The following is a 24,817-nucleotide window of genomic DNA, read 5'->3' as shown; positions in this document are numbered from 1 at the left end:
CTGACAAATGCAATACAGAGTATCGTGGAAGAGTGGGAAAATGGACCTCTAAACAGTAGGGCGTTCTCTATTATTAAAGGCAAATAATAACAAAAAATGCTTTAAGATAAATACTGGAAATAGACTAATTAAGTAGGAGAAACCTGGATTTAGCACAAAAATAAATGAATGATCTCTGTTGTCAGTACGAAACACTGTTAGGATGTGTTAACAGGAACGTGGCGGGCAGCACTGGGACTTCATCCAGGCACATGCAACCTTGGTCAGCCTTTGTTGTGTCCAATTTTGGTTTCTCGTTGGAAGGGTTGTTATATTTCAGGCTGATATTAAAAGAATGGAAAATCGGCATTGGCATCTAGCCTAGAAAAGATGAGACTAAAGGATGACTTCATTCCTGTGGCCATCATAGAGATAAGTGGACTTCTATTTCAGCAATGGGAAGTCTAGTTCAACAGCAGAATAAATTAGTGTACAGGTGGTTAAACACTGGCACCTGGGAAATAGGCTGTCACCTTTGACGTGTAGTACTTTGGTTCTCCTGCTTTCAGAGTAGGCCACTTGCTATCTTGTATTAAAATGTTTGTATGCATATCTCCGTTTAGGTCTGACCTTCTTATCTTTGGATCCTCCACAGCACTTAACTAGACGACATGCTGGGGGAGCATGCTGGGACAAAACCATGGACACCATTGTAGGGGAGATAGGACAGTGTAGCAACTGGAGACATGTTACGGGCCTAGACAAAGGCCAGGCAAAGAATGATTCAGAGAATTTGTCAGCAGACGCCTTAAGGACTCTAGCCAAGGACAGGGGGTGACGCAGGAAGACTAAGATGAGGGATAAGCAATGACTTTCCATGCATTCATTCCTCCACCCCTCCCAGCCCACCACATATTCCTAAAGGAACATACAGTGAAACCACGAAGACAATAGCAGAGAAGATGGGGAAGGAGAGGAAGGAAAGAAGAAAGAGACGAGTCTGTCTTTCTGCACAGGAAGATGGATAAAGGGAAGAGTATTTCATGAGAAGACTTGTTAGGAGGACCCATTAGAAAAGCAACATCACAGGACACCACGAAGCAATATAGTTTCAAAGAATATGTCCAGTGCCTGAGGTAGGGATTGGGGCGAGGGGGAGACGTCATCAGCTGGGGAAGAAAGACTATTAAGGGCCAAGGAAAGGATGAAAGAGGTTCTGCCTGCCATTATGTAGTTAGTCCCTCACCTCCATCTCTATTTAGCCCATGGTGAGCAGCTGTCTGGGGCAAGGTCTTTAGCCTCATGCTAAGAGTATAAAGTCTATGAATTTCTTTCTAAGAAAAATTTTCTTTAAGAACCTTTTTACAAAATGCCTTTATATTACTTGAACTGCTGTGTAAATTTTCTTTGGGTGTAAGTTAAGTTTCTGTAGGAGGTAAGCAGCTGTGTGAGTGAGTGTGTGTGTGTGTGTGTGTGTGTGTGTGTGTGTGTGTGTGTGTGTTAAGTGCATGAGGGCACTTCCCACATACCTCTCCTCTCCCTGGGGAGTTGCTCCAAGGTGGAAGCTGTTCTCCACCACTGCAGACCGTAAAGTCTGGAACAGATCATGTGGCCCAGTCTCCTACCTCCATGAAGGAAAGTTATTTTTTCATCATATTTTATTAATGAAGGACCACCCCGTGGTGGGAGCTATTCCTTTCTATTTCACTGACCTCCCTCAAACATTCCTAGTTCAGAATCTCTTTCATGAAAAATTGGACAAAAATATCCAGAAATAAAGGGTGCTGTGAGAGTGGCCCAGACGCCCGTTTCCCCTTTAGTCAGCCCTGAAATGGCATATGTGTGACACCTACTCTCTTGCTGAAGGATGATGGGCCCAGTTGTGCATGGTGCCAATACATGATCATTAATTCAGTTCTCAGAGACAGTTCTGGAAGCGGGACTCGAGCACCCACCCGTTTGTGCTACACAATGAAAGCACATACGCCTGTCGGTCTCTGCAGGATCTGAACCCTGTTCACAAATTACCTTCTGGTATGTCCTTCCTAATTTCTCTCACCTTGCCTCTCTGCCCCAGCCAGCCGACCTCAGGGGCTCCTTAGAAGCTGTGGCCCACTCCAGCCTGCTCTCATCCCCTGCCTCTACAGTATAGCTGCCCCCTGCTCGCCCCACACTGGGGATGGAGCCCACACCCCGGGCATGTGTCCTTGACCAAAATCAAACCCAGGAACCCTCAGTCCATAGGCTGACTCTCTATCCACTGAGCCAAACCAGCTAGAGCTTCTCTCTTCACTCTTGTTATTTCAGTTCCCTGCCAGCTAGCATGAGTTTGGACACCCATGAGTTTTGCTATCTCAAACTAAAGGCAGACAGCTACTTCCCAGATGAATTCATTCCCTTAATGACAAGGGGCTAACTAAGGGTGCCTGGGACTTCCCTCTCCCTGTCCTTACGACTTGGACAATAGCTTGGTGGGTGGCTTTATACAGCTGGCCATCAGCATACTTTTAGTACCTGAATGCCTGCATAGTAGCAGAAGTTACTAAATTCTTGCCCTCCTCTGTGGAGAGTTAAGAAGTGTGTATGTGTGTGATGGTGGTGGAGGTTGGGAGTTGGCAATCTGACTGCCCTGAAAGAACCACAGGATTTGTCACACGATCTTATGGGCTTCTTTTGAATGTGCCAAAACTACATTTGTCATCTCAGAATTGGAAAGGGGTGGGGGATCGGGAGATGAAGTGTATCCCCAAGCTCAAATGAGCCCCCATAAGCATATATATTCATTTTCTATCGCTGCTGGAACAAGTAACCGCAACCTTGGTGACTTCAAACAGCACAAACTTGTTATCCACTGTTGTAAAGGTTACAAGTCCAGCACAGGCCTGCTGGGCTGTAATCAAGGTGTGGGCAGGGCTGCATTCCTCTCCGGAGGCTCTGGCTCTAGGGGAGAATCCACTCCCTTGCCTTTCCAGCTTCTAGATCCTGCCACACTCCTGGACTCTTGGCCCCCTTCCTCTGCCTTCAGCACCAGCGAGGGGTGTATCTCTCTGGCCATTCTCCTATCCGGGTAGTCCTATCCCCCTCAGACCACGGCCCGAGCGTTCTCTGACTTTGAAGACTCATGTGATTAGATTGAGCACATCTGGATTAATCCAGGATAATCTCTCTATCTCGAAGCCTTTGACTTAATCTCATCTAAAGTCTCTGGCCATGTAAAGTAACATATTCACAAACCCTGAGGATTAGGACATGAATGTCTTTGGGAGAACATTATTCTGCCTGCCACAGCAAGCCCCTGAAGTTTTTGAAGGGGAAAAAATGAAATGGGCAAAATTCGGTAGAAAGGAGAGTAGCAAAATGCCTTGACACATGTTTCTATCTCAGCTCTGGAGCGATAAACTCATGTCAAGTCAGTGAGTGAGTGTCTTCCTTTACGTTACATAGTCAGTGTACGTTGAATGACAATATACATGATCAAAAAGATATGTAAATGTGTATGTGCATCATGATATATTGAAATAGTTAACTCTGAAGTTCATTAAACTATATTTGCTCTATAAATTATGACTGTGATGACAGCCTAGTATTTAAGTAGGAAAACAACCAAAATTTTCTAGGCCGTTGAAGTGAAGAGAGCATTTCACTTAATGAAATTAAACATCTTTACGTTGAGCACAAGAGGAGCTACTGAAGTTTTCCGTAACATGAAGCAAATTGTTTAATGTTCTGTGCTTCTGTGCCCTTGTTTGTGACAAAGCTGCAGCCCTCGAAGATGTTTTTCATTCTGTAAAGGGGCCCTCGGTGTGTGAAGCTGATTGCTTCTCCTGCTACTTCCCGAAAGGACCATCTTAACCTTCCGTGGTGAAGATCTGGGTTGTTCTCATTTGACAGAAAGCCAGTCCCATAAGCAGCTCAGTGCCCCAGCACCAACCTGTTCATTGCTTATTAGAGATAAAGAAATGTATCCATAACTCAGGCCGAGATGAGCGTCATCTCCAGGTAGAGCCAACACCACCCCATCCTCCCCATCCTCAGGGGCTCAAATTTGGTTGCTTTCCAAGCTGTTGCTGACCCGGCTCCCTTGCCCAGCGTGGCTGATGAGATCACCAGCAGAGTGCCATGGGTGCAGACTGGGCCGTTGTTGCAACATATGCTAGGCAGGCTGCCGCCCTCATTTCACGGAGGGGCATGAGCACCCAATGTCCTGTATAACCCAGTGTATCGCTGATTGGCAGTCTCTCTTCTTCCCTTTGCCTTTGCCTCGCATTTTTATATCCTGCATCTTTCCCTGGAAAAAAAGGGATGAGAGGAGTTTCTCAGATTTGATTTCTCAGTGGGAACTGTTTGCTTTGGACGCCACCTACACCGATGCTAATTGAGAACAGAGCTCAGAATGAGGGCCTGAGAACTGCACCCCGTGAACTTTTCGGTGGGCTGACTTCCGTTGATCTCTTCAGAATTGGATCGTGTACGCAAGTGATACCATGATCCCTGTTTTCCACATGGATCAGCATCTTTTCCTTTAAGCAGTTCTCTACCTTGCAATAATTCATTGTCATTAATCATATAAAGTCTTCATCATGAAAGCTTCTGGGGATCCTGGCCCCTACTACCCAGTAATAACATTCTGGAAATCTCCAAGCAATCGGTGCCCTTTACCAACTAAACGTGATGGGCTTCTATTAGAGACATTACAGTAAAAAATAACAATCAGCTCTCTGATGATCCTATGCTGAGGGAAGGGTGGGGAGGAGTAGATTTGGCAGAGGACAAGCCCAGACTTTCGTCACAGGGACAGACCAAAAAGTGTTAACACAAAGGGAAAACACGGGCGCATCCTGCACACGGCACTTCAGCCACAGATAACATGGCACCTCATGGGGCCCGGCCCCCACCCTGACCGCCCAGAGGGTCTCACCACCTCCAGCACCTCCGCCCCTTCCAGCTGCAGACATGCTCAGGGGATCCGGTTCGAAGGGAAGACGCAGCCTGGCCGCGCTCTCCCAGTGAGTGTTCACTTGCTTCTTTGGTTTAACTTTCTCCCTCTTTCTCTCTCTCTCTCTCTTTTTTTTTTTTTACAAAGGAATTGTTGTTGTAAAAGAAAAAATTGTGTTTAATTGTGGGAGTGGGAGGGAAAAAAGAGAAATCAGCAGGCAAAGGGAGGCAGCGAGTATGTAAGTTTCAGACCTGTGTGAGACTTTCTGGTCTAAACTTTGCAGCTGTTCTGATTGGTTTCCATTTTTATGGGGGTTTTTCCCTAGGCACAGGGCTTCTCTACTCCAAATACTGGCCCACAAAGCATTGTGTGTCTGAAGATCTGCTGTTAATTTAGACCTGAGCCCTCTGCTCAGAATGATCCATTTGCAGGACTCAGATTTGGCTAACGCACACATTGCCCAATCCTTAAAGTCAACAGCCCAAAGCCCTTAATATACTGACCATCTGACTGTGACAGAGAGAGATTGAGAGCACATGCTCTTGATCCGGGAATTGCTGAGATAAGAGGCTCCAAGGTTTAGGATCATGAAATCCTGGAATGTTGAAGCTGGAAGGGGCCGCTAGGATTGTTTGCTGCAAGGCTCTCATTCTACAGACAAGGAAACGGAACCCAGAGCAGTAACTCAACTTACCCAGAGCCTGACAGCCAGGAGTCAGCAGTGAAGCCGTGTTTTTGTACTCGTAGGCCAGGTACCTCTTCACACTGGCGCTTGTGAGGTTTGGGAACCTTACTGAGTCCTGGAAAAAGGTACCGCGCACAAGAGTAAGAGCACCAAGTGGCCTTTCAGTAAATCTTTCCCATTTTTTGAGAGTTTTGGCACTGATTCAGCATGACAATTGCTGTTCCAGTTGTTTCCAGCATTTGTGCAGCAGTTAATCAAATAAACAGAGCAACACACGGGGTCTTAACAACGAGACCCACGTCTACTATATTAGCAGATCTCTTGGATAACCAGTTCTGTGGTCAGCTCAAAGGGATTTGAGAGGTTATCAGTGTCATTCAGTGGTTATCAAACTAGTTGGGCTTTTTTGTTTGTTTGGGGGTTTCTGTTAGAAATTTAATGTTACGAGGACTTCTGTTCTAAAAAGGAGATGTTCTGCTAAATAGGTGGATCTAGAGTTCCTCATTCCCACTACACTCCCCAATCACGCCCCATAGCTCACCCCCCACACTCCCTGGGGACCCCTTCTCTATCCACCCACCCTACCCACGGCATCAAAGCTTTCTGGGAATCCTAGGTCTTCATGGAACAGTTCAGAAATCACTGATCTTGTTTAATGCCTCCATTTCCAATGAGGAAACGGGGGCACATGGTGCATGAAAGGCTTTCCCAGTGCTACACAGCTGGTCAGCAACAGAGCCTGGAATTCTAGGAAAAGATCTCTTCTTTCTTTCTTTTCTCTCTCTCTCTCTCTCTCTCTCTCTCTCTCTCTCTCTCTCTCCCTCCCTCCCTCCCCCCGCCCCCCGCCAACTTTTTCTCCACCCCATCATGCCTGTGGATCCGTGGTTCTATCACTGTACTTTCTCTGTGTCTCTTTCACTCATCTCAGCTCACTCTGTCATTTCCTGAATTTCAACAGTCATTGCCTCCCATCTGGACAATTGCAGTTGCCTCTCATCTGGTCCCAGCGTCAGTCTCTCTCCCTTTTCAGATCCTGTCCCTGCTGCCCCCTCCTCCTCCTACCTTTGAGCATAGAGCCCACTCTTCTTAATATGGTATTCAAAGTTCTCCACAATCTGCCTTTAATGTTTCTTCCCATTCTGACCGCCCCATCCTCTGGCCAAATGGGACCACTCATTGCTCCCCAAACTCATCATGTACAAACCAATTCCATTCCTTGGCCCCCTCAATTCCCTACATGAGGAACACCCCATGTGCCTCGGTTTCGTCATTGGAAATAGAGACATTAAACAAGATTAGGTTTCTGAACAAGATTAGGTTCTGTTCAGTGCAGAACTTGGATTCTAAGGAACTTTTGGTGGAGTGGGTAGGGTCTATGGGAGTGAAGAGATGGGGACTATGTGTGTGTGTGTGTGTGTGTGTGAAGGGGGTGATGAAAAAACTCTATCTACCTCTTCTGCTTCTGACTTCCTTCCTGTCCTTCAAGGCCCTGATCAAATGCTACTTTCCTCCACAAGCCTTCTTCAGTTCCTCTTTTTTCTCCATGCTAACAGCCCTTGTCCATCCTCCTATTATTAGCCTTGCACTAAAGTCAGTGGTGAGCATGCCTGTTCTCTCCCTAATAGATGGTAATTCATTTGCGGGCAGGAACTATTTTGAATCTTTAAACCTTCAGTTTCCAGCATGATGCTGATGCTCAAAATACCTTCGTTAAGTTTCCTGTTATTAGATAAACAAAGCAGCTCATCTAAGTTCACACTTTTCATTTGAGTCATTTGAACACACAAAGCCTCTGCACCTTTTGCTTTGAAAACATTAGTAGGTTAAATGCCAAAGCAGGTGCCCAACAAAATGAATTCTCATTCCCTTTGCATTTGCATCAGATAATTATCAGTGTCATCACCTACAACTGCAAGATTGGCAGTGTTTTTTGTGGGGTTTTTTTAATGAAACACATTAAAATTCCTGTATGTCAAAACCTACACAGAGCCATGTTATCTTTGAGAGCAGGTGTGAATGGCTCTTCAGTTCTTTAGAATTCAAGATGATGCTTAATTTGTTTCTTGTAAGATTATTGAGAGGTTCTGTCATTTGTAGTCTTAATATTTTCACCACTACCTTTCTCATTTTCTCAAAGCCCTAAGTAAGTCTTCTTGAGTCAAAATTTTGGGTTTCTTGTTAATAGTCATGCTTTATAGTCCATTAACAGTTAAACACATAAACAAGTATGCTCTGATGTATCCTGAGAATGAAAAAGTTTTGTTTTTGTGAAACACTTTGAAACAAATGTGAAAGGGTGTGTAAATTTTAAAACCATGGAATCAAAGAAACATAGGGAATTTGTCCCACTGTTTTCTAAGGAAACTAAGATAAAAACATGGCAGGGAACTAAGTGATTGACATAATTATATGAGATTCAGCAGAAATGATAGAAGAAATGTACATAAAATTGTCCAGATTTATAAAAAGTATAGGAATACCTAGATTATCCCATCTTATTGGGGAATGTAGATGGCAGTTTTCCAGCCTGCTAAATTTTATAACAAAAAAGCAACGTTTGCTTCCTTTTGACTGGAACCGCCATCTTGCAGTAATTCACCAAAATGACTGACACAAAGGGAAAGAGGAGAGGTACCCGCTATATGTTCTCTAGGCCTCGTAGAAAACATGGGAGTTGTTCCTTTGGCCACATACATGCGAATCTACAAGAAAGGTGACATTGTGGACATCAAGGGAATGGGCGCTGCTCAAAAGGAATGCCCTACAATGTTACCACGGCAAAACTGGAAGAGTCTCCAGTGTCACCCAGCATGCAGTGGGCATTATTGTGAGCAAGCAAGTTAAGGGCAAGAGTCTTGCCAAGAGAATGAATGTATGTACTGAGCATATTAAGCACACAGAGCGCTGAGATAACTTCCTGAAATGTGTGAAGGAAAATGATCACAAAAAGAAGGAAGCCAAAGAGAAAGGTACCTGGGTTCAGCTGAAGCGTCAGCCTGCTCCACCCCGAGAAGCACACTTTGTGAGAACCAATGGGAAGGAGCCTGAGCCGCTGGAACCAATTCCCTAAGAATTCATGGGGGAGAATAAAAAAGACTTCTGTGCTGTTAGAAAAAAAAAAAAAGGCAATGTTTAATAGAAACTCCCCCTTTCCCTTCTTTAAATTAGATATTACAGCACATTTGAAACGCTCTCCAATTGGTGAGGATTGTCATTATGAATATGTCTTTTTTAATCATGCTATGAAACAGTGATACCTCCTTGGATAACAAGACTCCCATCCCAAAGTGGATGCAGTTATTAAGGAATATCCTCCCTCTTCTCATTATGCCTTTTATTTCTTCTAATTGCTGGTAAAGCGCCCACCTCTAGGACCCCACTCTCTGTTCTGCTGTAGTCAAGGAATCAGTAAACCCCGTTTGTTAGAATTATGTTCAAAGTATAAGTCAATAGTCTAGATCAGCGGTTCTCAACCTGTGGGTCGTGACCCCTTTGGCGGTCGAACGACCCTTTCACAGGGGTCGCCTAAGACCATCCTGCATATCAGATATTTACATTACGATTCATAACAGTAGCAACATTACAGTTACGAAGTAGCAACGAAAATAATTTTATGGTTGAGTCACAACATGAGGAGCTGTATTTAAAGGGCCAGAAGGTTGAGAACCACTGGTCTAGATGTAGGAGCAGTGAGGGGCCTTCTCTCCTACAAAGTAAAGGGCAAGTGAGTTTTGTGACTCTTGGTGCACTTACCAAACAGGCCATGTTTGCTCATCTTGAGGTTCAGTGATTGGTTTTAAGTGATCGACTTTTCTGGGTCTCTGACCTGGTGAAGAGTGAAATTAATACTTGCTGTTTATGGATGAAAAACTAAGAAAGACGGTCAGAGAAACAGGTGATTTTGTTATCCACATACTGGGCACTCTGTACATAGTATCACTGAATTGCTTGTGCAATGGCAACACCAACTCCGTATGGAGGCGGCCTCACCTTTCTCCATGTGTCTTCCTGGCCACCAGGCCACAATCACACTTGGCTAGGTCAGTGATGGCGAGCCTTTTGAGCTCGGCGTGTCAGCATTTTGAAAAACCCTAACTTCACTCTGGTGCCGTGTCACATATAGAAATTTTTTGATATTTGCAACCATAGTGAAACAAAGATTTATATTTTTGATATTTACTTTATATATTTAAATGCCATTTAACAAAGAAAAATCAACCAAAACAATGAGTTGGTGTGTCACCTCTGACCCGCGTGTCACAGGTCCGCCATCACTGGGCTAGGGGGTCGGTGGCCCCAGTCTTTTCCGTCCTTGTTGATGCTATTGCACTGCTCCTTTCTCTTTCCCTCTCCTTACCTTTGACCTCTGCCTGTCCTTGAAATGAGCCCTCACTTCCTGCTGCTGCTCACATCTCTCCCAGCCCATCAGAAATGGCTTTGCAGCTGCAGGTCTAACCACAGCAAGAGGACTGGGGGCTGGAGAGGTGCTCCTCTGCCATCTGGAGGCTGATTTGCTCCTGGCCTCCCTGACTGGACCCGCGAGGATGTGTTTTTCCCATTAAAAAGCGTAGCTTCGGTTCTCATACCAGCCTGAGCTATAACTTGGGTCTAAAAAGGTGGTTGTGGGCTGGCCTGAGATCCCAGCTGCCATGTGTAATGATGTTTGAAGTTCCAAAAACTAATTTGCAAATTAAGGTTCTTGAAACAAACTTTTCATAAATGCAGGACTGCCTGGATTCATTTCCAAGCCTAACTGAATTCTTAAGAGAAGCCTGAAAAAAATCTGTAAACCTCACTCATTTCTATGCATTTACTCAACAAATATTCATGAAGGCTTTTCCTGTGCCCGTTGGTGCTGCTGGACTAGGCACTAAGGACACAAAAAAGATAAAACACAGGCTCAAGATTTAAGATTATCTAATATTTTCACGTCCCACCCACTGCAGGCATCTTTCTTCTGTCCTCTCCCCACACTCACCACCCAGAGCTCCTTACTCCCTTTGGAACCGTGGCTGCTCTCAGGCCCAGCACAGCCTCCGATCAGGCACTAGCTACATCAGCCTTTTCCGGTTTTCTTTTTTCCTCTGATCCTCTGAAGGAAATGCAAGTTTCTTCTAACTTATACTTAAATTAAAGTAACCTTAAATGTAATAAACTTAAGTTTTTTGTGTTTTTTTTTTAAATATATTTTATTGATTTTTTACAGAGAGGAAGGGAGAGGAATAGAGAGTTAGAAACACCGATCGGCTGCCTCCTGTACACCCCCTACTGGGGATGTGCCCGCAACCAAGGTACATGCCCTTGACCGGAATAGAACCTGGGATCCTTCAGTCCGCAGGCCGACGCTCTAGCCACTGAGCCAAACCGGTTAGGGCTAAACTTAATTTTTTTGTGTGTGACTCAGTACTATATACACTGAGTGGCCAGATTATTATGACCACCCCATCAGTACAATGAAGTGAATTAGTTATGCAACTAATAATAAAACCTTGAGAGTATTTGCTTAGGAAGTTTTCAATATTCAGTATTTTTGGAAGTGTCAATGAAATACTGATGGGGTGGTCATAATAATCTGGCCACTCAGTGTATATACACACACATACACACATATGTATTTGAAATAAATATTTCACAAACAGTGCTCACTCTTGCTATGTGCAATGCCCCTGATATTTTTTATGTTGTACTACAGATTTTATCTTAGCTTTATCGGTAAAGTGTACAATGTGATGGTTTGATATATCTATACCTTGTGAAAGGATTCCCACCATCAAGTTAATTCACACATTCATCACTTTCCATATTTACCTTGTTTTCTCTTTCTTTTTTTGGTGAGAACACGTAAGTTTAGTCTCTTAGCACATCCCAGTTATATAATAAAGTATTATCAGCTATCATCACCATGCTGTACATTATCAGTAGATCCTCAGACTTTATTCATCTTATAACTGAAAGTTTGTAACATTTTACCAGCCTTTCTCTATTTCCCCAAAACTCCAACCCCTGGTAAACACCATTCTAGTTTGACATTTTTCTTTTTAGTTCTACATAAAAGTGATACCATACAGTTGTTGTTTCACTCTGTCCAGCTTTTATCACTTAGCATAATGTCCTCTAGATTTATCCACATTGCAAATATGAGGATTTCATCCTCTTATAAGGCTGAATAATATTCCATCATATGTATTATAAATATGTATATACAGGGTAGGGCAAAAGTAGGTTTACAGTTGGTCGTCTGGAAAATAATACAATAATAAATAATAATACAAAAATAAACTGTGTTTCATGTACTGTAAACCCACTTATGCCCCACCATGTATATGTGTGTGTTTATACTATGTGTGTGTGTGTGTGTGTGTGTGTGTGTATACACATTTTTTTAATTCATTCATATGTTGACAGACATGTAAGTTGTTTCCATACCTTGGCTATTGTGAATCATGCTACAAAAATGTGGGAATACAGATATCTTTTTTATTTAGTTTCCTGCCGTCTGATATTTTCTCTATATGTGTGTGTGTGTGTTTTTATTTCATTTAAAAATGGTGGTCACAACCTACTAAAGAGATTTCAGGAACTGCAGACTGAAGTTTGAAAGCCACTGAGCTTATTGCGTAATCTTGGTTATCCTGGTCCCTGCCTTCAGAGCAGCTTAGGAAGCTCCGCTGGCCGGTGAGCCCCTGGCTGCCTGCTCCTGGTCAGCCCGCTCAGGGGTCAGCCCGGAGCTGCAAGGAGAGGCTTTGCGTGTGGGAATCAGAGGGTCTGGATTCTGTTCTGGCTCCTTTAATAATCAGCTCTGCGAAGTCACTTCATCTCCCTGCGGCACAGCTGCAAAATGGACAGGCTCATCCTGCTTGTGTAACGTGCGGCGTGTCAAGGCCGCCATTAAAATGACATGCAGCCCGGCCGGCGTGGCTCAGTGCTTGAGCGTCGACCTAGGAACCAGGAGGTCAGGGTTCGATTCCGGTCGGGGCACATGCCTGGGTTGCAGGCTCGATCCCCAGTGTGGGGTGTGCAGGAGGCAGCCCATCCATGATTCTCTCTCATCATGGATGTTTCTATCTCTCTCCCTCTCTGAAATCAATAAAAAATATTTTTTAAAAAAAATGACATGCATTCAAGGATACAGGAAGACATTAAGTATAAGACAAATGCACGTCATTATTAAAGAGCCTTATTTTTCCCAAATAAAATTTAAGATCAGAGGAACAAATTAGAGAAACCATTTGTTTTTGTCGAGTTGGGAAAAGATTCTTGCACAGGCTATAACATTATGCAACTTCATAAATAGAAATCTCCGAGTGGCATTTGTTCATGATGTCGTAACTAGAAGCTCAGTCAGGTCACCCTCACTCCTCTGCGCATAAATACTTTTCCTGGTTATACACTCAAGGAAGCAGCTAGGTGGTCGGTGGGTTTTTCACGCATGAGCCAGGTTGGAAGGACTATGCTTTGCCTGGTATCTGCTCTTGCCCACTGGGTTTATAAACACTAATTCCCACTGTTTTAAGATGACTTTTTATTAAAAACAACTGACAAAAGTAACCAGTAAAGGAGATACTTTTATTAAGATGTATAAATTGCTAGAGAAATTATGGTACTTTTCTCATTCATGTTTCACTTTTTTTAAGAAATGTATTATAAACTTCATGTCACACTGACATTGATTAGAATATTTCATTCAAGTCCTGAATTTCCTATATAGGGCCTGGTATTTTTCTTTCTTTATTTATTTAATTTAGAGAGAGGGGAAAGGGGGGGGGGAGAGAAAGAAACATGGATCAATTGCCTCCCGCACGCACTCTGACCAGGGATCGAGCCCGCAACCTGGGCATGTGCCCTGACCAGGATCAAACCGGTGACCTTATGGGGCACAGGATGATGCTCAACCAACTGAGCCACACCAGCCAGGGTGAAACTGGTATTTTTGTCTGCTATTTTTTATGCCGATGAACTCCTTTTAGGACCTAACCCACACTGGGCATTTGTCTCTTTGAGGCTAGCTCTGCCTGCTCTCCGTGTCTTTTCTTTACCTTTCCCTGACTTTCTGATCTTTGCAAGGAATGTCTACACTCACCTTTCCTAGAACTCGATTCTCCAAATCACTCCCTTTGAGTGTAACAGAGGTCATATAAAATAATAATAGAATAAAAGAAAGACTATATTCACCCCAAAGAGAAGGAAATAAATTTGCCACTTTTACTCTTTAAAGAGCGAAAGCATTCTTTACACAGATCAGCAATACCCACCAAAGGCCACAGCTCATAACTACCCTGCATAGTTTCCAAAGAAAAATACATAAAATGTGTAAAATTTAAGTAGTTTTTTAACACCTAGTTTTAATGTGATTTCATGACATTTGTAGCTTTTGCGTAGATAATTTTCACAGCTATTTAATACATTGTTATGATATGCCTAAGAACTTAATTGAAAAAGACTGTGTTCATGCAACTTTTGAATGAGCGAGTGAGGCCCGGGTCTCGGGTACACGGAACCTTAGGAGCGGAAGGAATGGCTTTAGCGAGGAGCCCGGCGCTCCCCTCTGCCATCTCGCAGGCAGCCTTTCTGGAGTGCGGTGGCCCTGCTGGTTGGAAAAGGGGCTCAGTACTCCTAGGGCCAGACCCACCCTTCAGAGCACAGAACAGGCACATTCCTCCCAGATGAGAAACCAGAGCCAGATCCCTGACTACCACATTACCAAGTGTGAAACCTTGAGCAGGTCGTTTGACTTCTCTGTGCCTGAGTTTCTTCATCTGTAAAACACAAGTGTAATACCTGCCTTGCAGGTTTAGTGAAAATTGAAGGAACGAGCTACGTGGATGTGTGTAAACCACAGTGGGTGCTTAGTCAGTGGCACATTTGCTATCCTTTCCTTCCTTCTTCACTCCCCTTCCTAAGGCCCCCAGAGGAGACATGGCTTATGCCAACACAACGACTGATGCTGGGGAGAAAGGCAGCTCAATTCAGTTTGGGATTGACATGTGTTCATGAAAACATCCATCTACTTTAGAAAAATCAGAGGAGCTCACCATCTCGATGTTAGTTGTTGCATTTACTTACTGCTTAGAAAGGATAACCCACTGCTACACTTGGGCTAACTCTGACGTTGACTGAAACTTACTGAAAATGGACTTTGGGAGCAAAACATAGAAATACTGTTTTTCGTAGTTGGCCTAAACCACATCCATTGTGAAGGAGGGTGTAGTAAGAAGTAAGAGTTTGTTTGCCAGAGATTTGGATGCCACCAATCTTGAAGGAATCTTCATAGGTGAGGAGAGTATAAATTCAGAATTCGAACTCCAGGTAAACTCAGATTCAGATTTGCATCATCTTATTAATCATACAACCTTGAGCAAATTACTAATTCTCACTGGGTTTCTTAGTTTATTTCTCTACAAAAAGAGGAAAACATATGTAAAGTGGTTAGCACAGTGCCTGGCACTGAGTCAGCACTCAAAAGGGTGTGTTGGGGGGGTGTTGATTAACAATGGTAACTACTGGCATGAACTGGGTGCCTGGGGCATGAATCCGAGGTAGCTTTCTGGTAATCACAAAAGCATGAAGGACTGTGGAGAGTCGTGTTAATTTCCTGGGGCTGCCATAACAAACTGCCACAAACTGGGAGGCTTAGAACAACAGAAACTTATTGTCTCGAGATTCTAGATGCCACAAGACTGAAGTCAAGGTGTCACCAGGGCCATGGTCCCTCTGAGTCCTGTAAGGAGAGGAGCCCTCCTTGCCACTTCCAGATCCTAGGCGTCCTAAGTGCCCCTGGGTTTGTGGCAGATGGCTCCTATGCTTCCATTACCACGTGACATTCTCCCTGCTTCTTTTCCCAGCATCTGCCCTTGTGTGTCCTGCTCTGTGTCCAAATTTCTCCTTTTTATAAGAACACCACTCACATTGGTTTAGGCTCCACCCTAATGAACTCATTTTAACTCCATTACATCTGTAAAGATCTTGTTTCCAAATAAGGTCACATCCTGAGGTACTAGAGGTTATTAGAACCTCGACATATTTTTGGAGAGGGTACAGTTCGACCCATAATATGAGCATACAGACTTCCTAGAATTCAGTGTAACAAACCTGGCCCTCACCTCTACATTTTCGTTTGCTGAGGTCTCCACAAGTTGGGCAAACCCTATACATCCCAGGGAGGCCTGATGCAAAATGAATGTTATTCTGATATCAGTCAGGTAAGTAGTGAACACTTCTTAGCTACAAAAGGACAAAAGCTCCTTAGACTCAAGCATAGACAGGGACTATTCTGTAACCTCACTGAGTGAAGGGTACCCAGGAAGTACGTACAATCTCTACACATCCCAAGAGGAACAGCCTTGAACTCAGAGACTGAACCGCCCCAGGTCTGTAAGGAATTAGTATCCTGCGAAAGATTTGTTTCCCACTTACTGTACTCTCCCTCCCCAACATACGTTTTAAATTTTCTGATGTTACTTGACGTAGGGAAGTATTATGAGTCTGCCTCTCCCAACGATTTATGGGCTGGGAGGGAGATCCTATGAAATATTCCGCCACCCAGAGAACGGAGGCTCTGTCACCGGCTGCCCCTGGGAGCCTGAGAAGGCTAGAGTTTTATGGGCCCACCTCAGAGCTACGGGTAAATCTCCAACCAAGATCCCCAGATACCAGAGAAGCAAAGGAAAACAACAAAGGTGATCACTGATCATAGGGGAGAATAAGGTACAAGTTACAACGGAAGGCATCTTCATGAATCAGATGGGCTGCTGGTTCAATGTGGTGAACCACCCACCTAAATAGGCAGTAGAAGGTGCTAGAAATTGTTGGGGAAAAATGTATTAATAAAGTAGAACCATTCAATCCTTAAACTGAGAACTGTATTCGTTTCCTAAGGTTGCGGTAATGAAGACCTACGTACTAGGTATCTTAAAGTAACAGGCAGTGTTGTTCCTTTCTTAAGGCTGTTCCATGCCTCTCTCCTAGCTGCCAGTGGTTTGCTAGCGGTCTTTAGTGGTTTTGCATGTAGATTCATCACTCCAATCCTCAGCCTTCACAAAGCATTTTCTCTGTGTTTCTTCACATAGTCTACCTTCCATGTATGTCTGTCTATGTCCAAAGTTCCCCCGTTCTATAAGGACACGAGTCACATTGGAAGAGGGCCTACCCTTACAACCTCATCATAACTTCATTACCTCCTTAAAGGCCTTATTTCCAAATAAGATCACATTCAGAGGTCCTGGGAGTTAGGGTGTCAACATAGCATTTTTAATTGCACAACTCAACCCATAACAAGTATGGAAAGAGTTCAAGTACCTTAACATCACATTTTGTAGTTGAATTCACAAGTAGTAAGTAGAATAATTTTCGAGTACGATTAGAATGCCTGCTGGCTGAAAGGTAGTGGGACGGTGGGGACATGTGGATGCTCTGCTGCCAGGCAATCTGCCTAAAGCCGCTCCAGTGAGAGTCAGACCAACCCCCCTGCCTAGAGCTCTGATCCACCAACTCTCCACTAAGTTTGGGTGTTAAGCCAGCCCCAAAGAAGAATAGAATAGGGGAGTATCCTCTTCCACCAGGAGACGTGCATTTCCGGCATGGGAAGGTAAGGCTGTCCGATGATAAATTTCCCTTTACATTTTAATGAGAGGTGACATGGAGTGAGAGAGAGACAGAGAAAGTGAGAGATAAAAGGCATTTTTGGACGTTTTAGCTACAACACCTCCCCCCCCCCCCCCGCCACACACACACACACACACACACACACACACACACACATACACACACTGCTCAAAAAAGAAAGACAGATACCCCTGGCTGGATGGCTCAGGTGGTTGGAGCGTCATCCCATGCACCAAAAGGGTGCGGGTTCCATTCCCAGACAGGGCACATACCAAGGTTGCTAGTTCGATCCCGGGTTAGAGGCACGTACAGGGGGCAACCGATTAATGTTCCTCTCACATCGATGTCTCTCTCTCTCTCTCTCTCTCTCTCTCTATTTTTCTCTCTCTCCTCTCTCTTTCTTCCTCCCTCTCTCTAAAAATCAATTGGGTGAGGAGAAGGAAGGAAGGAAGGAAGGGAGGGAGGGAGGGAGGGAGGGAGGGAGGGAGGGAGGAAGGAAGGAAGGAAGGAAGGAAGGAAGGAAGGAAGGAAGGAAGGAGAGAAAGGAAGAACAAGGGAGTACCAAAAAAAGATAAGAATTTCCCCTACATTTATTCTGCATTTCTCAGTATTCTCTGGTGTTAATATTTTCAATGAGGAGGAATTTATAATCCCGAGTCAAAAGTATTTTTAGTGCCCAGTTCTCCCCTTCATGTTTGGAAAGATAGCATACCTTGGAAGACCTATTTCCATATAATGAGGAGGAGGGAGAGAAGGGGGATCATAACAATAAACAAAACAATAAAAACGGTTAACACTCGTATTACTTACTATGGCCAAATGCAGTTCTAAGTTTGTTGCAAATATTAGTTCACTTAACCCTCCAACAACATTACAAGTATCACCGGCTCCATTTTACAGATGAGGAAAATGAGGCCAGAGAGGTTGGTTGACTGGCCCACCTCCTCCCTGCCCGGGTGTGTGTGTGGACTGGCTCCTGGCTCCAGGCCTGCCGCCGCTTCTGGTAGCTCCCTCACTGTCTCCAGCTTAACACTTAGCGGATGTTATGCCCTGCCTGTGCTTTCACAGCTCTCACCTCTGGTCTGTGAGTGGGAGAATCTGGCAGCAATTATAATATGACATCAGATCCTGCTTGATGAGCAAGCTTCTCCTCCTGGCAGAACAGGCTGAGAGAGGGTGAGAGGAGGGTCTGGAGAGGGTCTTTGACTTTCATGACACATTCCCTTAAATAACCAGTCCAGAGGACGACATACTGCCTCACGGGTCCTATGAAGAGGCAATGAGTGTACCTCTTCCCCCAGTGGGAGAGCTGGACTTCCAAACCACTAGCAACTCCTCTCATGTCATTGTTATTAATATTGCATGATTTTCTTATGTCAATTAAAATTAAATAAATTCTTCAAATAACTTTAAACTTCTCCAGATCTTAACTTTTAAGCCTTGTCCTGTCAAAGTCAAAAAACTGAGACCTGAGGAAAAAATAGATGTGCTATTTTGTAGCGGTACAAACAGCCTACACTTGTGAGTCAGCCACATGGTAGCTAAAATCCTATGTGTAATCCTGGGCAAGTGATTTGTGCCAGGTTTGCTCATCTAGACTTAAAATAAGAATAATCATGTCTAAAAAGGGAACCAAGAAGAAAGTGGTTGGTCCATTTTCTAAGGAAGATTGGCAGATGTGAAAGCACTGGCTACGTTCAGTCTAAGAAACACTGGAAAAGCACCAGTCAGGGGGATTCTAGGAACCAAAATTACATCTGATGGTATCAAGGGTCATGTTTTTGAAGTGGGCCTAGCTGATCTGCAGGATGATTAAGTTGCACTTGGAAAATTCAAGCTAAATACTGAGGATGTTCAGGGCAAAAACTGCCTGAGTAATTTCCATGGCATGGATCTTTCCAGTGGAGACAAACTGTGCTCCATGGTCAAAAATGGCAGACCACGATTGAAGCTCGCATTAATGTCAAGACTACTGATGGTTATTTGCTTCATCTATCCTATGTTGGTTTTACTAAAAAAACACAACCATCAGATTCAGATGACCTCTGATGCTCAGCGTCAACATGTCTGCCAAATCTGGAAGAGGATGATGGACATCGTGACCCGAGAGTTGTAGACAAATGACTTGAAATCCAGATAGCAGTGGAAAAGACACAGAAAAGCTTGCCAATCTACTGTCAGCTCTATGATGTCTTTGTTAGAAAAGTCAGAAGGCTGAAGAAGCCCAAGTTTGAACTAGGAAAACTCATGGCGCTTCATGGTGAAGGTAGCAGTTCTGGAAAAGTTCCTGGGGATGAGACAGGTGCTCAAGTTGAACGAGTTGATGGATATGCGTCCTCAGTCCAAGCATCTGTTTAAAATTCAGACTTTTAATGGTGACAAATAAAAAATCCTGTTTGTGGGGGAGGAGAAAAAGAATAATCATGTCTATTCAATGCTATTGTAAGGATTAGATGAAATCCGGTCGATTGCCTGGCAGGTAAGACGTACTGCACACATGGGAATTCATCACCATTAAATAAGCGTCCTCGTCCTTTTAAACAATTTGTTCATTTGCTTCACTCATTCAAAGTCAAGGTTGGCTGGTCTAATATGTTCCTCTTTTATTTACTTAGTTTTTAATCACCAATGTTACTGTTTGTTTTTAAATAGACAGTGGCTGTTGTGTTCAACTTTTGAGCTTTAGAAATATAACTACAACTTGAACAAGGAGTCAATTTTAGCAGCAAGCAGCCCAACCCCAGAGGAGTGACGTGAGTCCTGGGGCCTCCCACAATCTCCCAGGGACCTGAAGACCCTTCATTTACTAGTAGAGGAGCCTGGGGAACTTGAAGACGTAAATTCTCTCTGGTAGTTTCAGAGCTCCTTGTCTGAGCAGAACCACATGGTTATGACATCCTTGAGGTGGGTGAGAGCACCAGTCAGAAAAGCCCCAAATTCTACTGATGTCCTGGCTGACTGCAAATCGCCCAGCTCTGCCAAGCCTACTTCTTCAGCTGCGAAGTAGGAATAATAGTGTCTCTCTCACTGGTGTTCTAGCAATCATATCAGAGCATGCCCATGATAGACGTGTTTTGTAAATTCTAGAAAGTTAGAATTGTCATCTGTTATTGCTTGAATGGATGTGAGTTCATGAGTTGGCTCTGAAAACAGCTTAGCCACTAAACAGGATGGGATTAACAGGACAGCCCTGCTGACACAGATCATAACAGGGAGACTTCTTATTTTGATTTGGAAGCTACTCCAATATCATGGAAAAAAGCCTGGTGTGAATGGTGCTATATTGTGAGAAAAAAAAAAAGAAGTGGTAAGCTAAGACAAGGGTCAGAACATGGAGAGAGGACCCCTTAGACATATGAGAAGCAGAAATACAGAAGGGGGACAGGGCTTTTATTGTTACAGGGTTTAAAAAAATAAAATAAAAAAGCAAATGACGCCGAAACCGGTTTGGCTCAGTGGATAGAGCGTCGGCCTGCGGACTGAAAGGTCCCAGGTTCGATTCCGGTCAAGGGCATGTACCTGGGTTGCGGGCATATCCCCGGTAGGAGATGTGCAGGAGGCAGCTGATCGATGTTTCTCTCTCATCGATGTTTCTAACTCTCTATCTCTCTCCCTTCCTCTCTGTAAAAAATCAATAAAATATATTAAAAAAAAAAAAAAAAAAAGCAAATGACACTGCTAGGTTCAGGTGTGTGCTCTAGAACTGGAGAGGCCATCCAAGCCCAGTCCTTCTAGAAGGGTAAGACCAGGTACTCATTGGCTACATAGTCAACTCCCCGGAAGCATTCAACTTGAAATTCCTTGACTGCATTTCTAAGGCGAAACCCCTTCTGGGGGAAAAAAAAAAAAAAAAAAAAAATGCATTTTAAAAAAATATATTAGGATTGATTTTTTTTTTTGATTTTTTTTTTTTGGTTTGGCCTTCAAAAACTTTTTTTTAATCCAAAACCATAATTATGGCCTACCAAGATGGATTGTCCTCCATGCAGCGAGGATGTAATTTTTCCAGTCTCCTCCCTCGGTGGCTGTTACCCTCTTCTCGTCTTTGATGAGCTGCACATGTTGTGGAGGCCACTCCTGGGCCTCAGACACGAGCAGTCCCTCTCCCCACTGCCAGTGTCCTAATAAGGGAATGAATGAGCTCCTACTGGTGAGGTAAGAGGAGTCAGGCGGTGGATGATATTTTTGCTGATTGAGGAGGATAAGGTGTGGTTTGGCAGGTACCTTGTTGGTTTGGCTGGGTCCTGACCTCGTTTCTTCTCTTTTTTACAGTTCAAATTCCATGAAACAGACTCTTAACAGTTGTTTTCTCATGGATCCTTCGCTGAGCTTTGAGAATAGCATCCTGACGCAAATTACCCCTGACGGGGGAAAGATAGGAACTGGGGGTTATAGGATGTTTTCATCACAAAAGGAGGTTAAGGTTATAGGTTAAACCCTCCCAGGCACCAGGCCTGCCACTCCAGGGGCTGCCACCAGCGAATGAAGGTGGTGTCAGACTCAGTCAGATTTGGTCATGGAGAGAACAAGGGAAATACCACACAGTGTATGTAACCAATGTCTAATAAGTTTAAAATTTTGATCTGTATAACAATATTACTTTCTGCTGGTAAATATTGATATTCCCCAATTAAAAAATAAATAAAGCAAGCAAAAAGAGCCCAGCATTTAGGATCATAAGGGTGAGTGTCTTCATCTACCTTTACTTGCCCATGACTGCTCTCTGCACCCTATGTTCTGAATGACTCTGCACTGCCTTTGCCATAACTGCCTCTGGCTGGGCCGGTTCACGCATTATGAATCAGTGTGTGTCATCCTGGCTGCAGACCGGAATCACGTGGGGAGCCTAACTGCCTGGCTCATACCCCCAGTGGGTCTGATTTAATTGGTCTGGGACACAGCCCGGGCAGAGGGACTTTTAAAGGCTCCCCCAGGTGATTCTGATGCGTAGCCAAGGCTGACAGCCACTGCTCTGAATGCATCTTCTATTATATCCCCCAGCTTCCAGGCTCCTTTTCTGCCTGAGTTTTTGAAACCTTTAAAGAACATACAATATATATATAAAACGAGTTAGACGGGTTTCTTCTCAGGTCATAGGTTCAATCCAGTTTTTTAAAACCTAACAGTAGAGAATTGTGCTTTCAAAATCAACTCCTAGCCACATTGGAATTGTTTAAACTTTATTTCCCATGCATGTAAGGGGTAAAATTCTCAGCCAAATAATTGAAAAACAGTGTATCCGTTTCAAATTCAGAAATAATGAAGATATATTTTTAATATTTTCTCTGTGTTTATGCAAGTTATTCATCCCTCAGTATTTAGTTAATAAATACTTCTTTATTTTTGCTTTTTTATTTTTTTAATTACAGTTTACTTTCAATATTATTTTGTATTGTTTTCAGATATACAGCATAGACAATCACATGCTTTACAAAGTGTTCCCCCAATATTTTTGCTTTTCTTTTAATATTAAACCACGTTCACATCCTAAAATGTGAAATTGCTATCTGTTGCAAGGATAGGATGATATGACTGAGAATTTTCTTTCAAACTAGAAAGGTAATTTAGTAATTAACAGCAAATATAACTTGCAAAATTACCATCTTCATAATTTATATAGGGTCCTCCCTATTGAGAGAATGGGGGTGGAGGAAGAGAGACAGGTTCGGTCAAAGAAAAAGACCCAGTTATAGGTTATCATCAATCTTTGATAAACAGAGAACTGGAGTGAAGGGAGTCGGGATACTCTTAAAAGGTATTCCTTTATGAATGCCATGGTAGCATTCCAGGCTTCAGCATGGGCGTGTTTTAATGTACAGTAGCTAACCAGTAGTGGTCATGAGAATTATAGCATGAGAACCATCCTACGGGAAAGGCAAAGTAACAAATGCTCACTTTGTGTATTCTTCTTTGTCTAGAATGTATGTAGAACAATAAAGAACCCTTGTTACCTCAGACAAGTTATTATTTGATGGTTTTCTTGGTTACATTACAGTGTTCTTAACCAGACTTTGTTCTATAGGTAAAACATTTACAGATCATGTCATGGTTGGTCATGTCTGTGGCCAACTGTTTTATTTTGTGCCAGTCTTTCTTTTTTAAATTTTATTTTTCAACTAGAGGCCTAGTGCACGAAATTCATGCACGGGGGGGGGGGGGGGCGTCCCTCAGCCCGACCTACACCCTCTTCAATCTGGGAACTCTCAGGGGGTGTCCTACTGATGGCTTAGGCCCGCTCCCCATAGTTCTCTGCTCTCTGTGGATCTGCCTGCTCAACACCACCACAGGCCCTGCTGTCTGCTCTATGTGGGGACCTGCTTGTCCTTTGGCGCCACAGCAAGGGGCAAACGTGCTGTTTGCTCGCCGCGACGGACTGGGGCGCTGCTTTCCCCTCGCTCCCGCAGTGAGGGCTTAACGGACTGGGGCACTCTGGTGGTGCTGAGGGGATTGGGCGCCGACATCTTGTGGCTATGGGCACCGCCATCTTTGTCGCAAAGTGATGGTCAATTTGCATATTCTGTCTTTATTAGATAGGATTACAGTTAACATTCAATATTATTTTATATTAATTTCAGGTGTATAGCATAGTGGTTAGATAACTCTATAATTTACAAAATGATCCCCGGATAATTCTAGTCCCCACCTAGCATCATACATAGTTATTACAGTATCATTTCACTTTATTCCCTATTCTGTGGTCTACATCCCCGGGACTGTTTTGTAACTACCAATTAGTACTTCTTAGTTCCTTCACCTTTTTCACTCATCATTCCCAACTCCCTCCCATCTGGCAGCCCTCAATTTGTTCTCTGTGTCTATGAGCCTGTTTCTATTTTGTTTGTTTTGTTCTTTAGATTCCACATATAAATTAAATCATATGGTATTTCTCTTTCTCTGTCTGACTTATTTCACTTAATATAATATCCTCTAGGTCTCCCCGTGTAGTTGCAAATAGTAAGATTTAATTCCTTTTTATGGCCGAGTAATATTCCATTGTATATATGTACCACTTCTTTATCCATTCATCTATTGATGGGCACTTGGGTTACTTCCATATCTTGACTATTGTAAATAATGCTGCAATGAAAATAAGGGTGTATATATATATTTTCGAATTAGTGTTTTGGATTTCTTTGGATATATACCCAGAAGTGGAATTGTTGGATTGTATGGTAGTTCAATTTTTTACATTTATTTTTAAACTTCACCCAAGGATTGTGTGGTGTGCAGGCCAACACTACCCTACTGAACCACACCAGCCAGGGCCAATTTTTAATTTTTTGAGGAAACTTCATACTGTTTTCCATAGGGGATGCAGCAATTTTCAATCCCACCAACAGTGCACCAGGGTTCCCTTTTCTCCACACCCACGCCAGCATTTGTCATTTATTGAAGATAGATATTCTGACAAGTGTGAGGCAGTATCTCATTGTGATTTTAATTTACATTTCTCTGATGATTAGTGACATTAGCATCTTTTCATATATCTATTGTCAATCTGAATGTCCTCTTTGGAGAAATGTCTATTCAGGTCCTGGGCCCATTTTTTAATTGGATTGTTTGTTTGTTGAGTGTTGAATTGTATGAGTTCTTTATAAATTTTGGATATTAACCCC

At 43.4% G+C, this 24,817-nt stretch overlaps 1 protein-coding gene and 1 pseudogene across 8 annotated transcripts in view; both read left to right on the top strand.

Annotated features, from left to right (window-relative positions):
• CALD1 (caldesmon 1) overlaps nucleotides 1–24,817 on the top strand; it is a 204,679-nt gene that overhangs the window by 121,299 nt on the left and 58,563 nt on the right. Inside the window, exon 1 of one of the 8 annotated variants that reach the window (XM_036328631.1) lies at nucleotides 4,754–4,985. The exons of the other annotated variants lie outside the window; for them this stretch is intronic. Within the exon in view, the coding sequence (XP_036184524.1) occupies nucleotides 4,933–4,985 (53 nt within the window). The 5' untranslated portion in view covers nucleotides 4,754–4,932. Of the gene's footprint in view, nucleotides 1–4,753; nucleotides 4,986–24,817 lie in introns of those variants that run through there. 8 annotated transcript variants of the gene reach the window in all.
• Nucleotides 6,489–8,736, top strand: LOC118666533 (annotated as a pseudogene).

Source organism: Myotis myotis, unplaced genomic scaffold, assembly GCF_014108235.1.
Source record: "Myotis myotis isolate mMyoMyo1 unplaced genomic scaffold, mMyoMyo1.p scaffold_m19_p_11, whole genome shotgun sequence".
NCBI lineage: Eukaryota > Metazoa > Chordata > Mammalia > Chiroptera > Vespertilionidae > Myotis > Myotis myotis.
The sequence above is the reverse complement of the archived record's forward strand: the minus strand, read 5'-3'. Positions and strand labels throughout refer to the sequence as shown.